Genomic DNA, 20,301 nt, shown 5'->3' on the forward strand with positions numbered 1-20,301 from the left:
CTGACAGCCTCTGTGGATAGAAATGAAAGTCAACGTAACGGGTCCAGTGATTCATTCTTAGAACTGAAGTGAAGGGAGAGTTCCTGTTTATCAACTTCCCAACCAAAGTACATACTGCGGATGCTGCACTGGCTGTATCATTGAGCATAACCTGCATCTCTTGTCTTCAAGTTGCAGATTTGTAGAAAAGTACTTCTGTCTTTTAAATGCCATTTCAGGAAGCAGCTGTTCCACTGTATCTTTCTGACACCATTCTAACATTAACTAACACTAGTAATCAAAATTATAATCGTTACCGTCAGTGATTTACAAGTAATAATATCAGGATTGCAAATATACGGTTCGGGGACAATAGAGATTTTTTTTTTCCTTTTGGAAAAGAATCACTGCCCTAGAAATGAGATAATTGCGAGACACGGTGGGAGACAGTTCCTCATTGTGCTCTCTGGGTTGCCATTTTGATGCGTGGAAAACCCACACCCCGTGATCCCCATTCAAAGCTGATCCACTCATGACAAATAGTGACGGTTGCAATAATCGTTAAAGGAACACAGGACGGCAAGGCGGGTCAGAACCAAAACAGAAAACGGAAGCTGAGTGCAGGACTGCTGCAGAATTGGCTTTGAGTGTACTTTCTCCATGTGAGAATAGAAATTGCACAGCACTGCTCAAATGTACCGGGAACTGATAAATGTTAGAAGTTCTGTGACCATCCTACGCTCTTTAGAACAGAGTAACCGAGGAACACATGGGAAGAGTTGAGGGGACGAATAAAGGATCAAATATTAATAGACCTATCACACAAGACTCTGCTCTTTGAAGGGGCCACTTAATTAGTTCCATTCCTATCGTTCTTCTCACTTTCTGTAGCATTTCATATTTAACCACTTTCCAGGTCTTTTAAAACACCATTCTGAAAGTTAGCATTTAATGAGCTTTCACAGTCCTCTCACATGGGGCATTATGAATCTGAATCATGTAAAATGTGTAAAAGATGCTTTCTGTTTTATCAATTCTCTTGATCTCGTTCCTCCTGTTACCGGAAGCCTTGCCATTGAAGCCAATATAGCATGCTTTATATTCTATCAAAAGCCCTTTTAATTTTGATTAACTCAGTCATATTACCGTGAAACTTATATCAATATAAGGAAAACAAATCTTGTCTAAGACCCCACATAATATAAGTCTCTTATCTCCTATTGTTCTCTAAAGATATCTATAATTCTAGATTCAACGCAATAATTCTTATTCCAAGTATGAAATCCAGATCTATCATCTTACCTCAACGCACCATGTTTTCTGGACTCCCACTCCCCAGTCCCACCACACTCATTCCCTTCGATTGTCTGCTTTCAGTAATCCAGCTTCTATCTGCAGACTGAGAATCAAATCGATGAGTATGATTTGGCGTTTATAGCTTTCAGCAGTTGTTTGTGAATCTGCCTGCCCATTTCTCAGGGTTTTGCTCTTCTTCAGAGACGATAGTTTAACTAAATTTCCGTCAAAGGGAACGTCTCATTTAGTGTCTTCCCTTCCCATTCTCTCGTTTGAACGATCTTCAGCTTGCTGCCACAGAATTTGGGCTATTCCTGCCTGTTTCTGCAAGGGAAGAAGCCGGCGTGCTTCTGTTCCTTTTTTTTTAAAGATGCAGTGATATTTAATTAGTTAAATTTTAACAGCAAAATAGCTCTATCTGGTGCATATATATCATGGCGTCTTTCAAAGCTTATCAAATCTCAAAGCGAGTTCCAGAGGTGTTGGAATCGAAAGTGCTTCTGGTAAGGATCGTGTACGACTGAAATCGTCGTCTTCCTTCCAATATTAACACTATTAATCTATAATCTGATTTGGAATGGGATCACAACTTATTATTTCCTTGTAAATCAGTCAGCATTCGGATGCATCGATTGATACATGAGTTTGACATCAATTTTGAATTATTAACCTTTCACCTAAATTAGGAAGAATGATAAATCGATGAAAAGATGGAGAAATTGGGTTCAAAACAGAAGCAAGTTAAGCCGAGGCAGAATGCCTAAAAATGTGAGACAGAACAAACGGATGAGAAAGACACCAAAACAACAAGATGTACAATTAGAACGAATTTAGTCTTTTGTCGTTAACTGATTCTGTTTCGTCCATAGTTGACGTCAAATCTGAGAGCACAACCAATCGCAGCACAGTGAAGCCTTGCTCATTTTTCCCAAAAGGTGAGGAAGGCCCCTTAGTTAATTTTAGTGACTGATGTAAGATTCATCAATTCATTTAAAACGTTCTGTTTACGGTTGAGGTAGATATCATGTGTTTACTGTATTCCTTACCGATAATCATGGCCGTGGTGCTCGGTAAGTCAGAGTTAAAATCGCCATTGTGTGTTTGATTAGATTTACGTATGCAGATTTTTAACACTTTGCATGTATTTGTTGCAGGAACGAACGGCCAAGATTCCGTTTTCCAGGATCCACCTGAATGGATCGCTGAGGAAGGCCATAATTTAACACTGAACTGTAATTACACAACAGCAGAATTCGCTGGAGAAACTCTCTTTTGGTACATTCAGTTTCCTGGGAAATTTCCAAGATATTTACTGCACAGATACAACGAGCAGCAAGGGGACAGGTCTACAGATTTTCCTGACCGGTTCTCTGCTAATTTGGACAAAAACAAGAAAACAGTGCATTTAAATATCACCAACGTTGACGTCTCCGACTCTGCCGTCTACTGCTGTGCTCTGAGCTCCACACTGATACGTAGAATCTTTTGACATGTACAAAAACCAGCAAGACAGCCCTACCTCCTCTTAATGTATCAGATCTCTGAGCTGAATCATGAATTGTTAGCATAATAAAAACCAGATTTTAATATCAGCCTGTCCATTTTTTTTTCTTTTTGAATTATTGATTCCACTATGTTCTGTTCAAATCACTCTTAATATTGGATGCGATTTTTCTTTAACTCACACTGTGCAGGTGTTGAAAAGGCGGGTTCTGGCACTATTACTCAACAAATGTAATTATTTTTCATCTATTCCCGAAACTAACATTGGCCCTGATAAAGGAGTCATACTATTGTTTATGCCCAGTTTAATATTATTCTGTAAACCAGAGACAAAACTTTGTTCTGAGGCTGAACATATACAGAATTTGCTGTAAAAGCTCAGCAGGTATGGCAGCATCTGTGAAGCAAACTCAGAGTTAAAGTTTCGGGTCCAATGATTCTTTCCCCAGAATTCCACAGTAAGGAATTTGCAGAAGAAACAAAGTGCAGTTTTTGAAATTATACTTCTTATTGGGCGCTCTTTAGCCGAATTATTTGGCTCATTGACATATTTGACCACCACTACTCGACGCACACCCGCCACCGCCACACCCCCAACCCCCAAAACACACCTCTCCGCTCCCCATTGTTTGGTGTCACAAATGGAAAGCCTCAGGTGTCCCGCGCAGAAAGTTTAACAGGGCTCACCCTGTTGCCAATTCAGTCGGATTACTCACAATGAATGAAAAGCGAACTTCTCAATCTAACTTCAACAATGAAACTTCTTTTATTGAGACAGTTTGTTTTAGATCATTTGATGACTAAGCTGTGTGTCAAGTCAGTCAGAAATCAAGCTTCTTTCCGCATTCAGTTGGCGATTAAACTTCTCTTAAGTGAGTTAAATATAAGCTGTTTATATTTGCTCATCTTTCTCTAAAGAACAGGGATAACCTTTATTGTCTCTCTTTTCTGACGTAAACAGAGACTTGTGGCGATCGACGTCAGCAGAACGTCAGATTAAGGCCCTCCTATCGCATGGTTCGCAGGAAGTGATATCAATTTGAACTCAATCCAAACTATCATCATTTTTTTTTCTTCTTGTCAGACGTTCTGCGGATTTTTGAGATACAGAAATATCCTTCGAATCCCAGAGCAGTAGCGATGTGGCTGTGCTTTCTCTGTCTGGCCTGGGTGACTTCTACTGTTGGTAAGGTGTTTATAGCTTTGAACAGTGTTTAATGGCTGGAGGAATATATTTGAGAAAAAGATTACAAATGTTAGACAGGTACGGGAGCTGGATCAGAGAACACGTTCTAATCGCGTGCAAGCCTAGTACCTATTTTACACAAAGATTGAAGAGATGTAAAGCACAACAGGAAAAAAAAATAGTTTATGGAGTTAACGCTAGAATTTAGATTTTGTAACTGACAAAAAAAACTGTAGGCTCGGGTTGTTTTCTCCACTGAAGAGACGACTAACGGGTATCCGGACTGATGTCTTTACAACAGTGAAAAGATATTTTCTTCCAGTCACGGAGTGAGATATTCCACTTGAAGGGGTTTTCAGATACATAAATTTAAATAAACAAGTTCAAACGATACAAAATGATCCAATGAGGATTTCAGAGTTTAAAATAAAACATCTGGAGAATATGAAGAATGTGTTTTTCATAGCGACAGGACGAATTTGTATTAAACAACAAAGATGCATTCAAAAGCAGAAAAGAGGAAGAAAGGGATTGAGTGATTTACTAATAGAATAATCGGAAGCAATAAGAAGGATGTTTGTGGTTGTTATATACACAGGCATGCGCCTAACGATCTGAACAAGCTCTACCTGCTCTAAATTCTATCTAGTTTTACGCAAGATCAAGAATTTCTACAATTCGTTCATTTTGTTCAAATATGTAATCTTTGTTATCTGCTTTCTCTAACCTTGTGTTCCAGATTTGAGTGAGGCCGTTTCTGTTAGTCAGCGGGATCTTTCGCTAATGCAGATGGAGGGAGACAGTATCACTTTGACCTGTACCTACACTGACGATGGTTATTACTTATTCTGGTACCGTCAGTACCCAGGCAGACAGCCCGAGTTCACAGCCCGGCGCTACACGACTGGCAGTGCTGAATTGAAGGCGGATTTTGCTCAGACCCGGTTTTCTGATGTAGTCCAGCAGAAAGACAAGTTGTATCAATTGACCATCTCAGACCTGCAATTGTCTGACGCAATGGTCCATTACTGTGCAATGAGCCTCACAGTGATAGGAACGAGTAAAAGCCTTGTACAATAACTGCTGCTATTTTTCTAGGTTACAGCTGCTGTTGTTGCGATCTGTTTATGAAAGTAGGTTACAGACTAACAATTCACTTACTGCGAAGGGAAAATCTTGGTGGACAATCCACGTTATCAACATTTAAAGTTGTTCACAGCGAATACTGATTCTGATTATTGTGTTGACAGTGTGAGGACCGAATAGTCTGCTCTTTCTTTCCGAATGTTAGAGAACACCTCGCTCTGTTTCAGTGAGGATACAAACTGTGCAGCTGGCCTAGCACTAAATATTTCTGTGTATCGCAGCATTGGGAAAAAAAAGGAACAAATAATTTTCAATGTGAAATTGCTGAATGTAGTATGAAGAACAGCCTACAAAGTGAGAAACATAATATTTCCACCAACCAAATTGAACACCTCTTAAGTGTACACATAATAAAGATTAAGGATCCGTAATTTCGCAATGTAAAAGAGGGATACTTTCAGGATAGAAAGAGAAAATGAAGAACAATGATATTAACGGCAATAATCTGGAAGAACAGAAGTCGGGTTTTCTTGGAATAGCTGGTCAGAAATCTAACCAAATATGAAAGATTAATTGAAGAAAATGGCACTTATCACGCGGAATATTAGAAGACCTCTTTGAAATATGAATTCATCAGCTAAGGCTACATATATAATTGAACAAAAAGCGTTTTTTTTTATTTTGTTGTCTATCCCGCGGTGCTTTCTTGTTTCAGTTTAATATTCAGGAATGGCTCGAAAAGTCAGGAAAGATATTTTAGGAAACTGGTGTGTCACAAAATTTTTACTGTATAAATTGGCATAAATTCCTTAATCACATATATGAGTGATGTTCTGAATGCAGCCTATGAAAAGGCAGCATTCTCCAATGCAGCACCTGTTATTCTTCTCTGTTGTTAAACAGAAGGATATTTCTCAGTTCAGTGCTTTCCAAGAAAACGTTTAGCAAGTCTTAGTTACTCTGCAGTCTGCACGCCCCATGCATCTCCCACTCCCCATACCACTCACTTTGTCCCATGACAGCGGCGTTTTTGACTGCAACTCCCAGTGGTTCCGTTACTGTATCCCTTAGCTCTCAGTAATACACCACGTTGTCAAACAGCCGCAGCTCACCAATGGTGAGCATCTCCTCATATTTTAAAGATGAAGAAAATCGAGCATGAATGCCTTTTGGTCTGACAACACTCCCATATTTAGGAATGTCGCTGAAGAATGTCAGAGATTTACCTGGGTAGTGACGGCACAATTACAAGGCATATGTATTATCTTTTGTCAAGTAGCTCAAATGAAAACTCATCAATTTCTCCATCAAACTGTATCACTGTAAAGGGTTCTTGTGAAATCGAGTCTGCACTATTAATGCCTGCATAAATATAGAAAGAAAATGATTTTAAAATAACGATTACAGTAAATGTTATACCGTTAAAGTTTATATTATTAAACAAAGAAACACAGCCAAAGAGAAGATTGCTGTAGTCATATTACCTCGAAGTGAACATTTTACAAGACAGGAGCTTACCAATTAAAGGAGTGGCAGCAGTGAGGAATGAGAAAATAATAAAATCCAACATGATTGCAGAGTGAATCGATCAGTTTGAACAAAGGGCTTGAAGTTGAATTGTTTCAGCTCGGAGTCAATGATGTGTCATATCCTATTTCCATGCCAATTAATTTATTTCTGACAGAGTCAACAAATCGACTTACAGATTCATTGTTGTGCAATTTAAGACATCAAAGTGCCGGCCATATGAACACAGGACCGGGCTGGAGGAGGCCATTTAGACTGTCGAATCTGCTGTACCAGTGAATGAGATCGTAGTTGATCCAGTTCATTTCTAGCAGAAATCTCAAATCACTTCTTTACTTTAAGGTACTAATCAATCGACATCGTCTGAAATATGCTCAATACAATGGCCAAAAAAAAAAAATTCCTGATGACCGAATTAAGCTCGAAATGAGCATTCACTTCAATTATCGTTTTTTTACAGAATGAGTCTTGGCCCCTGGGTTCATACCAAATTATGTTGTGGTATTAGTGTTACAGTCTGCCATTAATAGCACTGCTCACTGATCATGATACACTTGGACAAAATCACTTTCACTGGAATATACTGAAGCGTCACTATGTGAACCATCGTTACAATTACCTGTTATTATTCTCGCCAGCAGAGAAAAGATCCCCTGCCTAATCATTATTCTCTAACAGCTAAGATCTCTCAATTCCAGGATTATCTCCATAAATCATTTATCTGTGGTGCTTTGTTTATCTTAATTCCTCATGTCACACGCAGGTCAAAGTGCAAACCATAACCAAAACGTGCTTTGATCCAGCTCAAATACTTGTCTAATGCGAGTACTCTGTTTCACGAATTTGCACCTCTAGAGATTAAGCTCTATGTTAAAGTTTAAATTTTTCCCAACAATGCAAGTCACCCAGACAAGAGGTAGAACGTACAGCAACATTACTGCTGCTGTGGGATAGCAGGGATATTTCTGTACGTCAGAAGCCTGCAGACAAGAAAAGAAAAATCGGACAAGAAAATGCTGACAGCATTGTTTGTGTTTAATTTAAATTCACTTCCTGAGGACCATGCGATTGAATGAAATGGATCTGCTTGTCTCATGACGTCGATAACCACAAATCTATGTTTAGGTCCAAGAATAAAATCTTTCATTGTTCAGTCAGTTGATCACGAAAATATGAGTAATCACAGATACGTTTCACTAACTGACTGGAGAGACAGTTTGATCATTCACTGTACGTAGAAAAAAACTTGAGCTCTATATCTACTGAGATACAGCTGATCTCTAACTGACCTAATAAACAAATCGTTTCCTATTGAGCTGATTGACCACTTTGTCGTTTGGTAACCTGAATAAGTGATTTTCAGTGAAAGAAAAACTGCTGCTGAAATTATATTCAGATATTCCTTTTTTATTCACTGTCACTAGTTCGTCTGAGTTTGCAGGTTGGCGAGTTCTGACAAACTTCTACGTGGGGAACAGGAGAAAAAAGCTTTTCTCTTGTCACTCGCTAATAACAGCCTCCAACCAGAGATGGTAAAATGTTACCAATGAACATGATAAACAGATATGCATGCGTTAGAAGGCAGAGTTAATAAATTCATCGTGTTTCGCCTGCCGATTCCTCACTTTGGCTTCATTTTCATCGGAAATCTCACTCCTGCATTCAGAGCTGATTGGAGCAGTTATGCAGAAACATTGTATGGTTGCAATCTGTTAAATGTTGTTAATCAATGTATATCCTCGCACAGCTTTTTAGCTCCTTCAATTTGTCCTAAGGTAACGATGTTTCTGTACGAATCTCTTTGAGATCCCTATCACTGTATCTCTCAATCCACAGTAATTCACGACGTTCCAGACAACAATAATTGCGAGAATTCCCTAACTTTCTCTTGGTCAATGTTAGCAGAAAATCAAGATCCCACACCCTCAGCTGTGATGATACTCCATTATTTTCGAAGTAGGGTAAGAGTGTCAGGGCTTTATCCCACGCTTGGCGATGTGGTTCCAAAGAAAATGCAGTAGCGTTACTCAAATAACTGTAAGTAATGGTTTGTTCAAACCACATCGCTCAACCCAGCACTTGGGAGACCGAATATGCACGCCCAACAACAGCAGAAAATTAGAAATACATAACTTCAATATGTTATCATCACGCGATGATAAGTAATAACATCTGTGATTGAGCATTTTCTGGATAGGGAGAAAGCACATTTTAAACAATGTCAGCGATTTCTGGATGCGGAAGAGTGGGTAGACTTTAAAATGAGTTACCCGTTATGACAGTTTCAATTCTAAAAAAAAACGATTATAATGAAACGGTCATGCTTGTAGACATTTAATGTGGTTTCACACAACGCAACTGACCTGAAATTGCTCGTATGTTCGCCGGTTCCTGACAGGAGAAGGGCCGCAGTGAACGTGACAAGCACGAGAGAAGGAACTAATTCCAAAGTTATCCATCAGTAACTTCAGTCTAGAAGCTGGGCGGATTCAAGGCAAATAGGTCGTACTTGTCGGTATGAGTGTAGATATTTCTGATTCTAATATCTGTGAAGAGATATTTGATCTCCGTACAGTTCATATAATGAGACCTGTAGAAGACCAGAGAAATTATAATGGCTTAAACTAAGCGATACTATCAATAAGTAGAGCTCCCCATTCAATATGAATGAATTTGGAACTGACTGATACAGTCGATATGTCTGGTGATTTAAGAGCAGCAGATGTGAAAAATAAATGCCGCTCGGTGAAACGAAAATCACGTAGATACTCAAAATCAATTAATTATTCACCAGACATTTATTAACAAATCATGCCAGGCTTTTCTTTGGATTTCAATTTGTGCTGCCTCTTATGGAAGCCTCTGCTAAGACTGGGAAAGTGCAGACCCTCGACTGACGACTGTTTCAAAGTACAGGAAATCTGTTTATTTTAAGGCAAGCACTTTTCTAAGTTAATGTTTCAAGTCCAGTGTTCTGTTCTGACATTCTAAACGTTAACTCTATTACAGCTAAATAATTGTTTCTATCTGTGAGGAGATCCAGAGGAAGAAACAGATTGAGAAACAGGGAGAAATAAAATTAGGGTCAGTCAGCAAGCAAGGAGCTGATCGAGGCATCAGGTGTTAACTAGTGGGAAAGCAAAAAGGTACATATTTGGGAAAAGCTCGGAAGAGGAACTGTAATGACATGGAGGGACTTAGATAACCACCCAGTGAAAGAAACATATGCAACGATGCAGAATCATGAATTCTGTGGAAAAAAAAGAGAAGCAACTGAACATACAGCAATGCATCCAAGGGATAGACAAGGTCAGGTACATGGGATAGAATGACAGAGATATTGATTGAAACATAAACATGAATTCCAGGAAATGTAAAGAAAATACAATATTATATGTCATACTGTTAAGAACAAATTCAGAGAACTCTTTTACATTAACGTTTGGCCATCACAAAGACTGCCTGGCTGCGCACTAGCAAACTGAATAATAAATCCTCACTTAGATCTGATCTCGATTTGTTTCTAACACGCAAAGAATATTCGTCAATTCAAGTGGATGGATGACAAGATCATGGATAAAGATTGGAAATAACGGAAATAATCTCAAGTTGTGTGCGTGCGTGTGTTGTGTGGCTGTGTTCAGGAAGAATCAATGCACTCTGTTTAGCATACGCTCTTCCTGTCAATCTTCATTTCAGAGCTAATGTGATGTTTAAGAATGAACCAAATTCTATCGGCCAGGTTGACACATTTCATTCCCTCGTGGACATTCAGGAAACATTTGAAATTTTCCAACATTCCAGCAGTTTGATGATCGCCTCTTCAGCTGTGATCACTGGTGATAGATTGTTTAACTAAATTCAATTTTGTTTATTACCATGTTTGTAATATGAGTCAGGATTATTAACCCAATTTGCCTGGATTGATTGCTTGAATGCATGGTCATGATGTTATAAAATCCGAGACAATATAGTGAAAACAGAAACACAATGACAGAGCTCCCACTTGTGGTGAAAAAGGTATGTTAACTCTCTCTTCCAAATCATTGTTGCTGTGTTTTTGTTCTTCTTATTATTATTTCTTATGCATTTAAATACAGATAAACATATGCCTGGGACCAATACCAACTTCAGTGTTTTTTTTTTTCCCTCCTTTCTCCGTTTGCTCGTTTACAATATCCCAAACAGATCTGTTGTGACCTTTCAAATCAATATAGAACCACAGGTGTCACCACAAATTCCATATGTTCACATAAGTAAAGGCGATAAATATGATTCTGATTCACATGTTCAATGACGTTGATTCAATTTGAAACTTGTCCAAAACTGAGTGGGTTGTGATTTCTGTGCCAGTTATAACTCTTCGCAGGATTTGACTTCTGCAATGACAAGTGGATGATTAGTAGCCGAAAACTAGAGATTGTCAATCTGGAAGAAACTGTCAGAGAGTCATGTGTGGAGGAGGGAACAGAATTGTGCCGACATTTTCAGCTTCCAAGTAAACAGCAAGTTTGATTAACAGGTTTTTTCTCGCTTCCTTCGCGACTTTTTCTGCAGAATTCCCAGAGGGACACGATCTTATGGAGAGTCACTCTCATGCCCATTTACCTGAGATCATGCAGTGGTCACTATCAAAAAGCTATTCAGAAGTTTTTGGCACGACATTGAGGAGGCAGAATGCACTGGACATGGCGTCAGAAAGTTTCAGTGACAGATGTGTTTTTTTTTCTCCAGAGCAAGAAAAATTATACCTGTAAGTTTGGATAACTGATATCACAAGGTGCAGTGACCGCCCCAATCTTTTTCAACAGAAATAGCAATGAACTAGCAACAACTACATCCATTTATTTCAGTTCCACCTGTCCTGACACTTAAACTCATTCTTCTGCATCCTGGATCAGATTTTAACGTAAAATTGACACGCTCGTTTAGCACAGGGCATCTCAAGTTCAAAGCAGTTTCCACTGATTAATGGTCATTGGCACTCCACAATTATCAGGAGCGAGAACTTTGCTGCATTTTCTTGGAAGGCTGGATTACTGGGTGTATTCCTCACTGAACATCAAAGTTTTTTTTCTGACTCCCAAATCTGGGTTCTTGATTTTTTTTTATCTCGTGATCGAATTTATAGAGGATTAATTTCTCGTCTCTCGTTTGTGGGTTGTATCAACTCCCAAAGAAATTGTGAAATTTGGGAATGTAGCTCACCAACGCTTTATTCATGTGAGATATAAGTGGGCAATAGATGCTGCCATAGTTAGGGTTGCTTGCATCACATGAACTATTTTGATAAATCACTTCGGAATCATCTCAGCATTTTTGCGAAAAACAAAAAAAAGCACAAAACCAGCCAACCAGCAACTGCACTAGTCTTTTATTTCCTGAAGCTTTTCTAATCGTCGTAAAATATTAAAACATCTTATTATCTTCCTGGATTTTGGCATCAGGCGTAAGTTTGAGATTTTCTTCGAGTCGCACAGATTGTACTGAGAGATCTTTATCGAAATGCTCGGATCACTGACAGGCCTGGTGTTTTTTATTTTCTGCCCCATCTTTGCAGCTGTGGGGATTCTGAGTAAAATATTGTAGTTGGGTATTAGCTGTTGAATGTTAGGTAATCGCATTAGTACTACTTTGAGTAGCATTTATCCTTAATATACATCTCATTTTCAAAATTTAGTTGCCTATATTTCATCATTCGACAGTACATTTTCTCTCGTTAGCTGGTGTGCTTTCTCCTCTATCATCGAATAATTCGTATTCAGGTACAGCAGGTAATAGGAAACACAGACGGAATTTTGGAAATTGCTGGATAAAGGAATAGAGTATGAAAATCGGGAAGTTTTTCTGCAGCTGTAGAAGGCATCAGTGAGACTGCACCTGGAAATATTACATACAATTTTGGCCCCCACATTTGAAGAAGGATGCAATTGTATTGCTGGCAGTTCAGAGAAGGTTCACTCGATTGATTCCAGAGACTATGGAATTGTCTGATGACGAAAGATGTCTTGTAAAATGTAACAGAATACTCCCCACTTACCTGGATGAGCGCAGATCCAAAAACACTTGAGAAGCGCGACACCATCCAGGGTAGAGAAGCTCCTTTGATTGTCGTGACATTTACAAGTATCCACGCCCTTCACCGCCGACGCTGAGGAGCAAAAGTGTGTACTATCTACAACCTGCATTGCAAAAAAAAAAAAAAAATGCAATAGACAGATCCTTAGACAGAACCTTCCAAGCCCACGACCGCTTCCATTAAGAAAGGGAAGGACAGCAGGTATATGGGATTAGCAACACCTGCCAGGTCCCTTCTAAGTCACGGAGTGTACTGATTTTGAATTATTTCACCGTTCCTTCACTGCCACTGGGTCAAATCTTGGAATATATTACTGAGGACTTTGTTGGTCTACTTACAGCACGTGCGCTGCAGTCGTTCAAGAAGGCCATTTTCAACATCACATTCTGAATGACAAACTTCAGGCATGGACAATTGATTGCATCCAATGTAAACACATCCCTCTTTGGCAAGGATCAAATACGCAATATTCCAGCTTTGGTCACACTTGCATGTCCATCGAACCCTAAATGTTAAGAAGGCAGGTGGCATTCACGGCATTTTGAGTCAAGTTAAAATTATGAAAAACATAGTTACGGTGTACATAGAGGAACTTTCACAGAGTGGAAGGGACAGTGACAAAGGGACATAAATCTAAGGTAAAAGGCAGATGGTTTACAGGGATGTGAGGACACATTTTTTCACCGAGAGGATGGTGATGAATCTAGAAACCACCGCCTTTAATTGAAGGAGAGGGAGAAACACGCATACCATTTAAGAAGTATTTAGATGTGCTCTTACTGTGTCAAGGCATACCCGTTCTAGGAAATGGGATTGGAATAGTACATTTTTCTGATCGGTGTATACTTGATGAGCGAATGGAGATTTTCACTAGAAAGAGATTATTGGTGACAGTTTAACATAAGTGTCACCATGTATAAGGCGAGGTGAGGCGTTGAGAAGGAGAGTCATTTCTGATGACCTCAGCTGGCATAGGAAATGAACTCATGCTGCCTTCATCAATTTGCATTGCAAGCCAGCCAACTAGCCACGTGAACGAACTAAACACCTGCCGCATTAAAAAGAACACTACATGATTATTGAATTAAATACATTTTCAGGATATGGGGAGAGAAAAATGAAGAAGGAAAGTTAATACCTCTGGCTCTGTCAGAACAGTTACGACATGTCAGGTGACCTTTTTATCTATATAATCGAATATGGCTTGTGCTGGACTCCCCCATTAAACTTTGCAAAAATTAATTTGTTGATTTTTCTCATAATTGCTTGGAAGCACAGAACTAGAAAATTGTGAAGTGAAAACAAGACGTTTCAGCTTTATACATTGTATTCATCATGTCTATGAAAGAAAAAACAGACGTGAGAGAGGACAGAGTGCTATGGGACGTGCCATCATTAGTATGGGGATGCAGCAACAACTGTTGTCTTCCAATCATAATTCTTGCACAAGGTTTGGGATACCGAAGTTGATCACTGAATGATGGTGTAGAGTAAGTCAGAGAGAGCATAACACTCTTAAATACCTTATTAATAGCTTCGGTTTGCCATTGTACTATTAATGTCTACAAAAAGTGTTAAGTTGTTTTCGACATAAGCAACGACAGTCTCAGTTATCACTGATGTTGAATACTGTTGCGTTTATTAGAATCATGCCCTGACTAATAAGAATTCATTTGGTCCTGTGTCTATTTCATCAAACGACATCACATTTCATAAAATAAGGTCATGTTTCGTGATGAAGTCGTTAGGCACTTGCTCCCTGTGTGGATGAGGAACAGGGCTGCAGGAAGGATGAGTCATCTGACCATGGCACCATGGTCCAGGAGGCCATTCAAGAGGGGGGAGCAAAAAGACAGATTGTAGTTGCAGGGGATTTCATCATCAGAGGCATAGACAGTATCCTTTACGAGCAGGATAGAGAATCCCGCATGGTGTGTTGCCTGCCCGATGCCAGGGTGCAAGACATCTCTGACCGGCTTGAGAGGATATGAGAGAGGGAGGGGGAGGAACCAATTGTTGTGGTCCACGAAGGTACCAACAGCATAGGCAGGACTAGGTAAAAGAACCTGTTTCGGGATTATGAAAAGCTAGTAACAAAATTATAAAACAGGTCTTCAAGGGTCATAACCTCTGGATTGCTGCCCGAGCAACGTGCAAATTGGCACAAGAAGGCGAGGATCAGGGAAGCAAACACGTGGCTAAAAGACTGGTGTGGGAAAGAGGGTTTCCTTTTCATGGGGCACTGGCATTAGTTCTGGGACAGGAGTGATCTATACCGCTGGGATGGACTCCACCTGAACAGGGCCGGGTCCAGTGTTCTGGCGAAAAGGGTAAATAGGGTGATTAATAGGACTTTAAACTTGTAAGTAGGGGGGAAGGGAGAAGTGTGCGTAGAGGGAGAATAACAATTAATGTAAGGCAAAGCAGCAGGTTAGCAGGTGATGAGGAAGCATCAACTTCATTGAAAATTAGGAAAAAAGTTAAAGGGGAAGAGAACTCAATAGCTGTTAGTAATGGAGGTAATAGGACCCAAAAAGAAGGTGCAAAAACTGGCATAAGGGCACTTTATCTGAATGCTCGTAACATTCGAAACAAGGTGAATGAGTTGACGGTGCAAATAAGGGCAAATGGGTACGATTTAGTGGCCATTACAGAGACATGGTTACAGGATGGTCATGACTGGGAGTTAAATATCCAGGGGTATCAAACTGTTCGGATGGACAGACAGGAAGGTAAGGGAGGTGGTGTTGCTCTGATTTTTAAGGATGATATCAGGGCGGTAGTGAGAAATGATACAGATTCTACTGAACAAAACGTTGTATCCATTTGTTTGGAAATTAGGCATAGCAGGGAGAAGAAGTCACTGATAGGTGTGGTCTATAGGCCACCACATAATGACATCATGGTGGGGCGGGCAATAAACATAGAAATAGCTAATACATGTAAAAATGGTACAGAATTATCATGGGGGATTTTAATCTACACATCGATTGGTCAAACCAGGTCGGTCATGGCAGCCTTGAGGAGGGGTTCATAGAATGCATCCGCGATAATTTACTTGAACAATATATAATGGAACCTACGAGGGAGCAAGCTATCCTAGATCTAGTCCTGTGTAATGAGACAGGAATAATTAATGATCTCACAGTTAGGGATCCTCTCAGAAGGAGCGATCACAGTATGGTCGAATTTAAAATACAGATGGAGCGTGAGAAGGTTAAATCCAGTACCTATGTCCTGTGCTTAAATAAACGAGACTATGAAGGAATGAAGGAGGAGTTAGCTAAGGTAGAATGGGAGCAAAAACATTATGGTGGGTCAATTGAAGAACAGTGGAGGACTTTCAAAACGATTTTTCACAGTGCTCAGCAGAAGTATATTCCAGTGATAAGGAAGAACTGTAGGAAAAGAGAGAGCCAGCTATGGATGTCTAAGGAAATAAAGGAAAGTATCAGATTGAAAAAAAAAACACATACCGAAAAGCAAAGATAATTGGGAAACTAGTAGACTGGGAAATCTTTAAAGGCCAACAGAAAGCCACAAAAAAAAGTTATAAAGCAAAGTAAGATAGATTATGAGAGTAAACTAGCTCAGAATATAAAAACAGGCAGCAAAAGTTTCTATAAATATGTAAATCGTAAGAGAGTGGTGAAGGTAAACATTGGTCCTTTAGAGGATGAGAAGGCCAATTTAATAACTGGGAATGAGGAAATAGCTGAGACATTAAACAATTATTTCGTGTCGGTCTTCATAGTGGAAGACACAAATAACATGCCGAAAACTGATGGCAAGAAGGTTATAGCAGGTGAGGACCTCGAAACTATCATTATCACTGAGGAGGCAGTGCTGGGCAAACTAATGGGGATAAAGCTAGACAAGTCTCCTGGCCCTGATGAAATGCATCCCAGGATACTAAAAGAGATGATGGGGGAAATAGCAAATGCACTAGTCATTACTTACCAAAATTCACTGGACTCTGGGGTGGTTCCCGCAGATAGGAAAACAGCCAATGTGACGCCACTGTTTTAAAAAAAGAAGTAGACAAAAAGCAGGTAACTATAGGCCAGTTAGATTAACTTCGGTAGTGGGGAAAATGCTTGAATCTATCATTAAGGAAGAAATAGCAAGACATCTGGATATAAATTGTCCCATTGGGAAGACCCAGCATGGGTTCATGAAGGGTAGGTCTTGTATAACTAATTTGGTGGAATTCTTTGAGGATATTACTTGCATGGTGGACAATGGGGAACCTGTGGATGTGATGTATCTGGATTTCCAGAAGGCATTTGACAAGGTGCCACACCAAAGGCTGCTACATATGATAAAGTTGCACGGTATTACAGGTAATGTATTGGCATGGATAGAGGATTGGTTGACCAGTAGAAAGCAAAGAGTAGGGCTAAATGGCTGTTTTTTCTGGTTGGCGGTCAGTGGCTAGTGTTGTGCCTCAGGGATCAGTGTTGGGGCTGTACATAGATGATTTGGAGTTGGGAACTAAGTGTGGTGTGTCAAAATTTGCAGATGACACTCAGATGAGTGGTAGAGCAAAGTGTGCAGAAGATACTGAAAGTCTGCAGAGGGACATAGATAGTCTAAGTGTGTGGGCAAAGGTCTGGCAGATGGAGTACAATGTTTATAAGTGTGAGGTCATCCATTTTGGTAGGAATAACAGCAAAATGGACTATGTTTTAAATGGTAAAAAAATTGCAGCACGCTGCTGTGCAGAGGGACTTGGGTGTCCTTGTGCATGAATCGCTAAAAGTAGGATTGCAGGTGCAGCAGGTAATTAAAAAGGCAAATGGAATTTTGTCTGCCATTACTAGAAAGATGGAGTTTAAAAACAGGGAGGCTATGCTGCAGCTGCATAGGGTCCTGGTGAGGCCTAACCTGGAATACTGTGTGCAGTTTTGATCTCCTTACTTGAGAAGAGATATACTAGACTGGAGGGGGTGCAGAGGAGATTCACTCGGTTGATTCCAGAGTTGAGAGGGATGGATTATGAGGAGAGACTGAGTAGACTGGGCTTATACTCATTGGAATTCAGAAGAATGAAGGGAGATCTTATAGAAACGTATAAGAATATGAAGTGAATAGATAAGGTCGAGGCAGGGATGTTGTTTTCGCTAGCAGGTGAAACTAGGACTGGGGGCATAGCCTCAAAATAAAAGGAAGCAGATGTAGGACTGAGGTCAGGAGGAAATTCTTCACCCAAAGGGTTGTGAATCTGTGGAATTCCCTGCCCAGTGAAGCGGTTGAAGCTAACTCGTTGAATGTTTTTAAGGAAAGGCTAGATACATTTTTGAACAGTAAAGGAATTTAGGGTTATGGCGAGTGGGCGGATAAGTGGAGCTGAGTCTCAAAAAGATCAGCCATGATCTTATTAAATGGCGGGGCAGGCTCGAGAGGCCAGATGGCCTACTCCTGCTCCTCGTTCTTATGTTTTATATATATATTAGCTCTATTCGTGGAGCCCTTGATAGATTGCTTTAATCACAGTTGATAATGCCATATCGTTCTTTGTGGCACACAAGATCATGTATTTCAAATTATTTATTTCAATCTTCCATCAGGTAACTACATCTGGTTGCCCATTGGTCAGCATATGTGATATTCAGTGACTATAATGAGATATAGATTTCCTGCTGTATAAATAACTTGCAGCATTTCTCACTAAAACACTTAATCTACAGTTTAGGAAGCTCGGACCTACAGGTGGTTACTAACAGTTCTTTTCATAACCACACTGTAGGGAAGGAGGGACCTTAATCTAGGCCTGTGTGCCAGCTGTTTGAAAGAGAAAAATGGAAAGAAAGTAAGTAAGAAAGAAAGACAGACAGAAAGAAAGAAAGATAGACAGACAGAAAGAAAGGAAGGAAGGAAAAAAGAACGTAAGGAAGAAAGAAAAAAGAGAGAGACAGAAAGAAAGAGAGAAAGGAAGGAAGGAAGAAAGATAGACAGAAAGAAAGAAAGAAAGAGACGGAGAAAAAGAGATAAAGAAAGAGCGACACTGGGATATCATACTTTTTTTTAAGGTGTGAACAAACCATGAACAGGTTATTTATGGTTCTCGAGAGTGAGCAATGCACTGTACCGATCTGAAATGCCTATGATGTAGTTTGTTTTATTGTTAAAAGTTACCAGTGAAGGTGTTGAACGGGCCTTCTTCAACTCCTCTTTAAACATTTTTTTTTCCAGATTACTGCATAGATGAAGACATTATTGCAGGAGCTCAGCAACTGCAGCATGTTCATTTTTTCTTGAAAGATGGACTGAGGATCAATGAAATCCAAGCTGGTAACACAGCCATGACCTGTAAACTGACCGTAGAAGAAATACAGAACATAGGTGCTCACAAGAGGAAAAAGCTGAATAATATGGTGAAGAGCAGAACAGTAATCTTTTGCGATTAACCATCTCCAGATCTTCATAATTGTGTGCGCCCTGGAACCTCTGGTGGGGTCTGCTGGTTGCTAAAGTGTGTCTTACAGAAAGGATGTTGAGCAGACGAATGAGGAAGAAAGAGAGAATGGGGTATCGGATGTGATCCGGACAGTCATAAGCCTACAAAATTGGAGAACTGTAGAAATTTATTTTGATCATCGAGAATCACCTGTTCACCGTGTACAAAGGTTTCAAGATGTAGTCGAAAGGGGCATTCTTGATGCAGCTCAGAAAACAGATAACCCCTGTTCCTAGCGAGGCAGTTTTCTCTGTGCAGTATCTGGCCTCGAAGCTTTGGTACAGACGGTCACAAAATGGTCCATGGTAAAAACAACAGTCAACCAGACTGTACCATCTCTCGTTGCACAGGCTAGCAACGCGCTATGCCTGCATAAAGGGGTGGCAGACAGTGCACTGTTATGAAAATAAGCGATTCCAATCCAGTTGCGGATGACAGCAATGATGCTGATAAGCAGATTAGTTGCCACTATTGCCACCAGGTATAAGGTGATGCACAGAGAGAGACCATACTGACCTCGGATTAGGATTATGATTGTCACTAAATTGGAGGTGGGAGTGGGGGACAGAATGGAGTCTTGTGCAATAGCTGATTCAAAACATCATCTGAAGTTTCCTTCACTTCGTTTGGAAAAGTCATGAATCTGTTCCTTTGCTATCTACAGACTGTTTGTTCCAAATCCACTGGTAATTGTTCGGTTCCTCATGGTGGGTTATGTATTTGTCAACATTGAAGGCATTTCAAGCAGCCTACCTTGACAATTCTGCTGATTCGTGTGACGTCACTTTGTCTTTCAGACAGGTGTTCACACAATGGTGCCAGATTTGTTGCTTCAGAAGTAGTGTGTAAGCACCTTTGAGCTCATGAGGGTTTTTGTTTTTATACAATGAAATATGAGTGGCTGAAGTCAGGGTCATTAATACTCAAGGTTTTAGTTTTGATTCATTTGTTATTTGGAGTTGGCTGTTGAGGGAAATTAAAACAGTTTTCTTTCTCTCTCTAATGTAGCGAAAAGCTTGAACTATCGTTCTCTCTATGCTACTAGATTGGTTCTTTCATTGTTTCTTTCTCTTGGACTGGAGATGACATGTAAGGAAAGTCTGTTTTCCTGAATTTGCCAATTGAGTGCTTATGGTTTCTTGTTATATTGGACCTGTTAATGAGTAGCAATTAAATTAAATATTA

At 39.9% G+C, this 20,301-nt stretch overlaps 2 gene segments (V, D, J or C); both read left to right on the forward strand.

The window, feature by feature from the left end:
* The first annotated feature begins 2,329 nt into the window (after positions 1–2,329).
* On the forward strand, positions 2,330–2,764 carry LOC109928400. The segment is given in 2 exon segments: positions 2,330–2,345; positions 2,430–2,764. Coding segments are annotated over 2 exon segments (351 nt in total).
* A 1,154-nt stretch (positions 2,765–3,918) lies between these two features.
* Positions 3,919–5,044, forward strand: LOC109928399. The segment is given in 2 exon segments: positions 3,919–3,964; positions 4,704–5,044. Coding segments are annotated over 2 exon segments (387 nt in total).
* The last annotated feature ends 15,257 nt before the right edge of the window (positions 5,045–20,301 follow it).

The sequence above is a fragment of the Rhincodon typus genome, chromosome 42, assembly GCF_021869965.1.
Source record: "Rhincodon typus isolate 14 chromosome 42, sRhiTyp1.1, whole genome shotgun sequence".
In the NCBI taxonomy this organism is placed as follows: Eukaryota; Metazoa; Chordata; class Chondrichthyes; order Orectolobiformes; family Rhincodontidae; genus Rhincodon; species Rhincodon typus.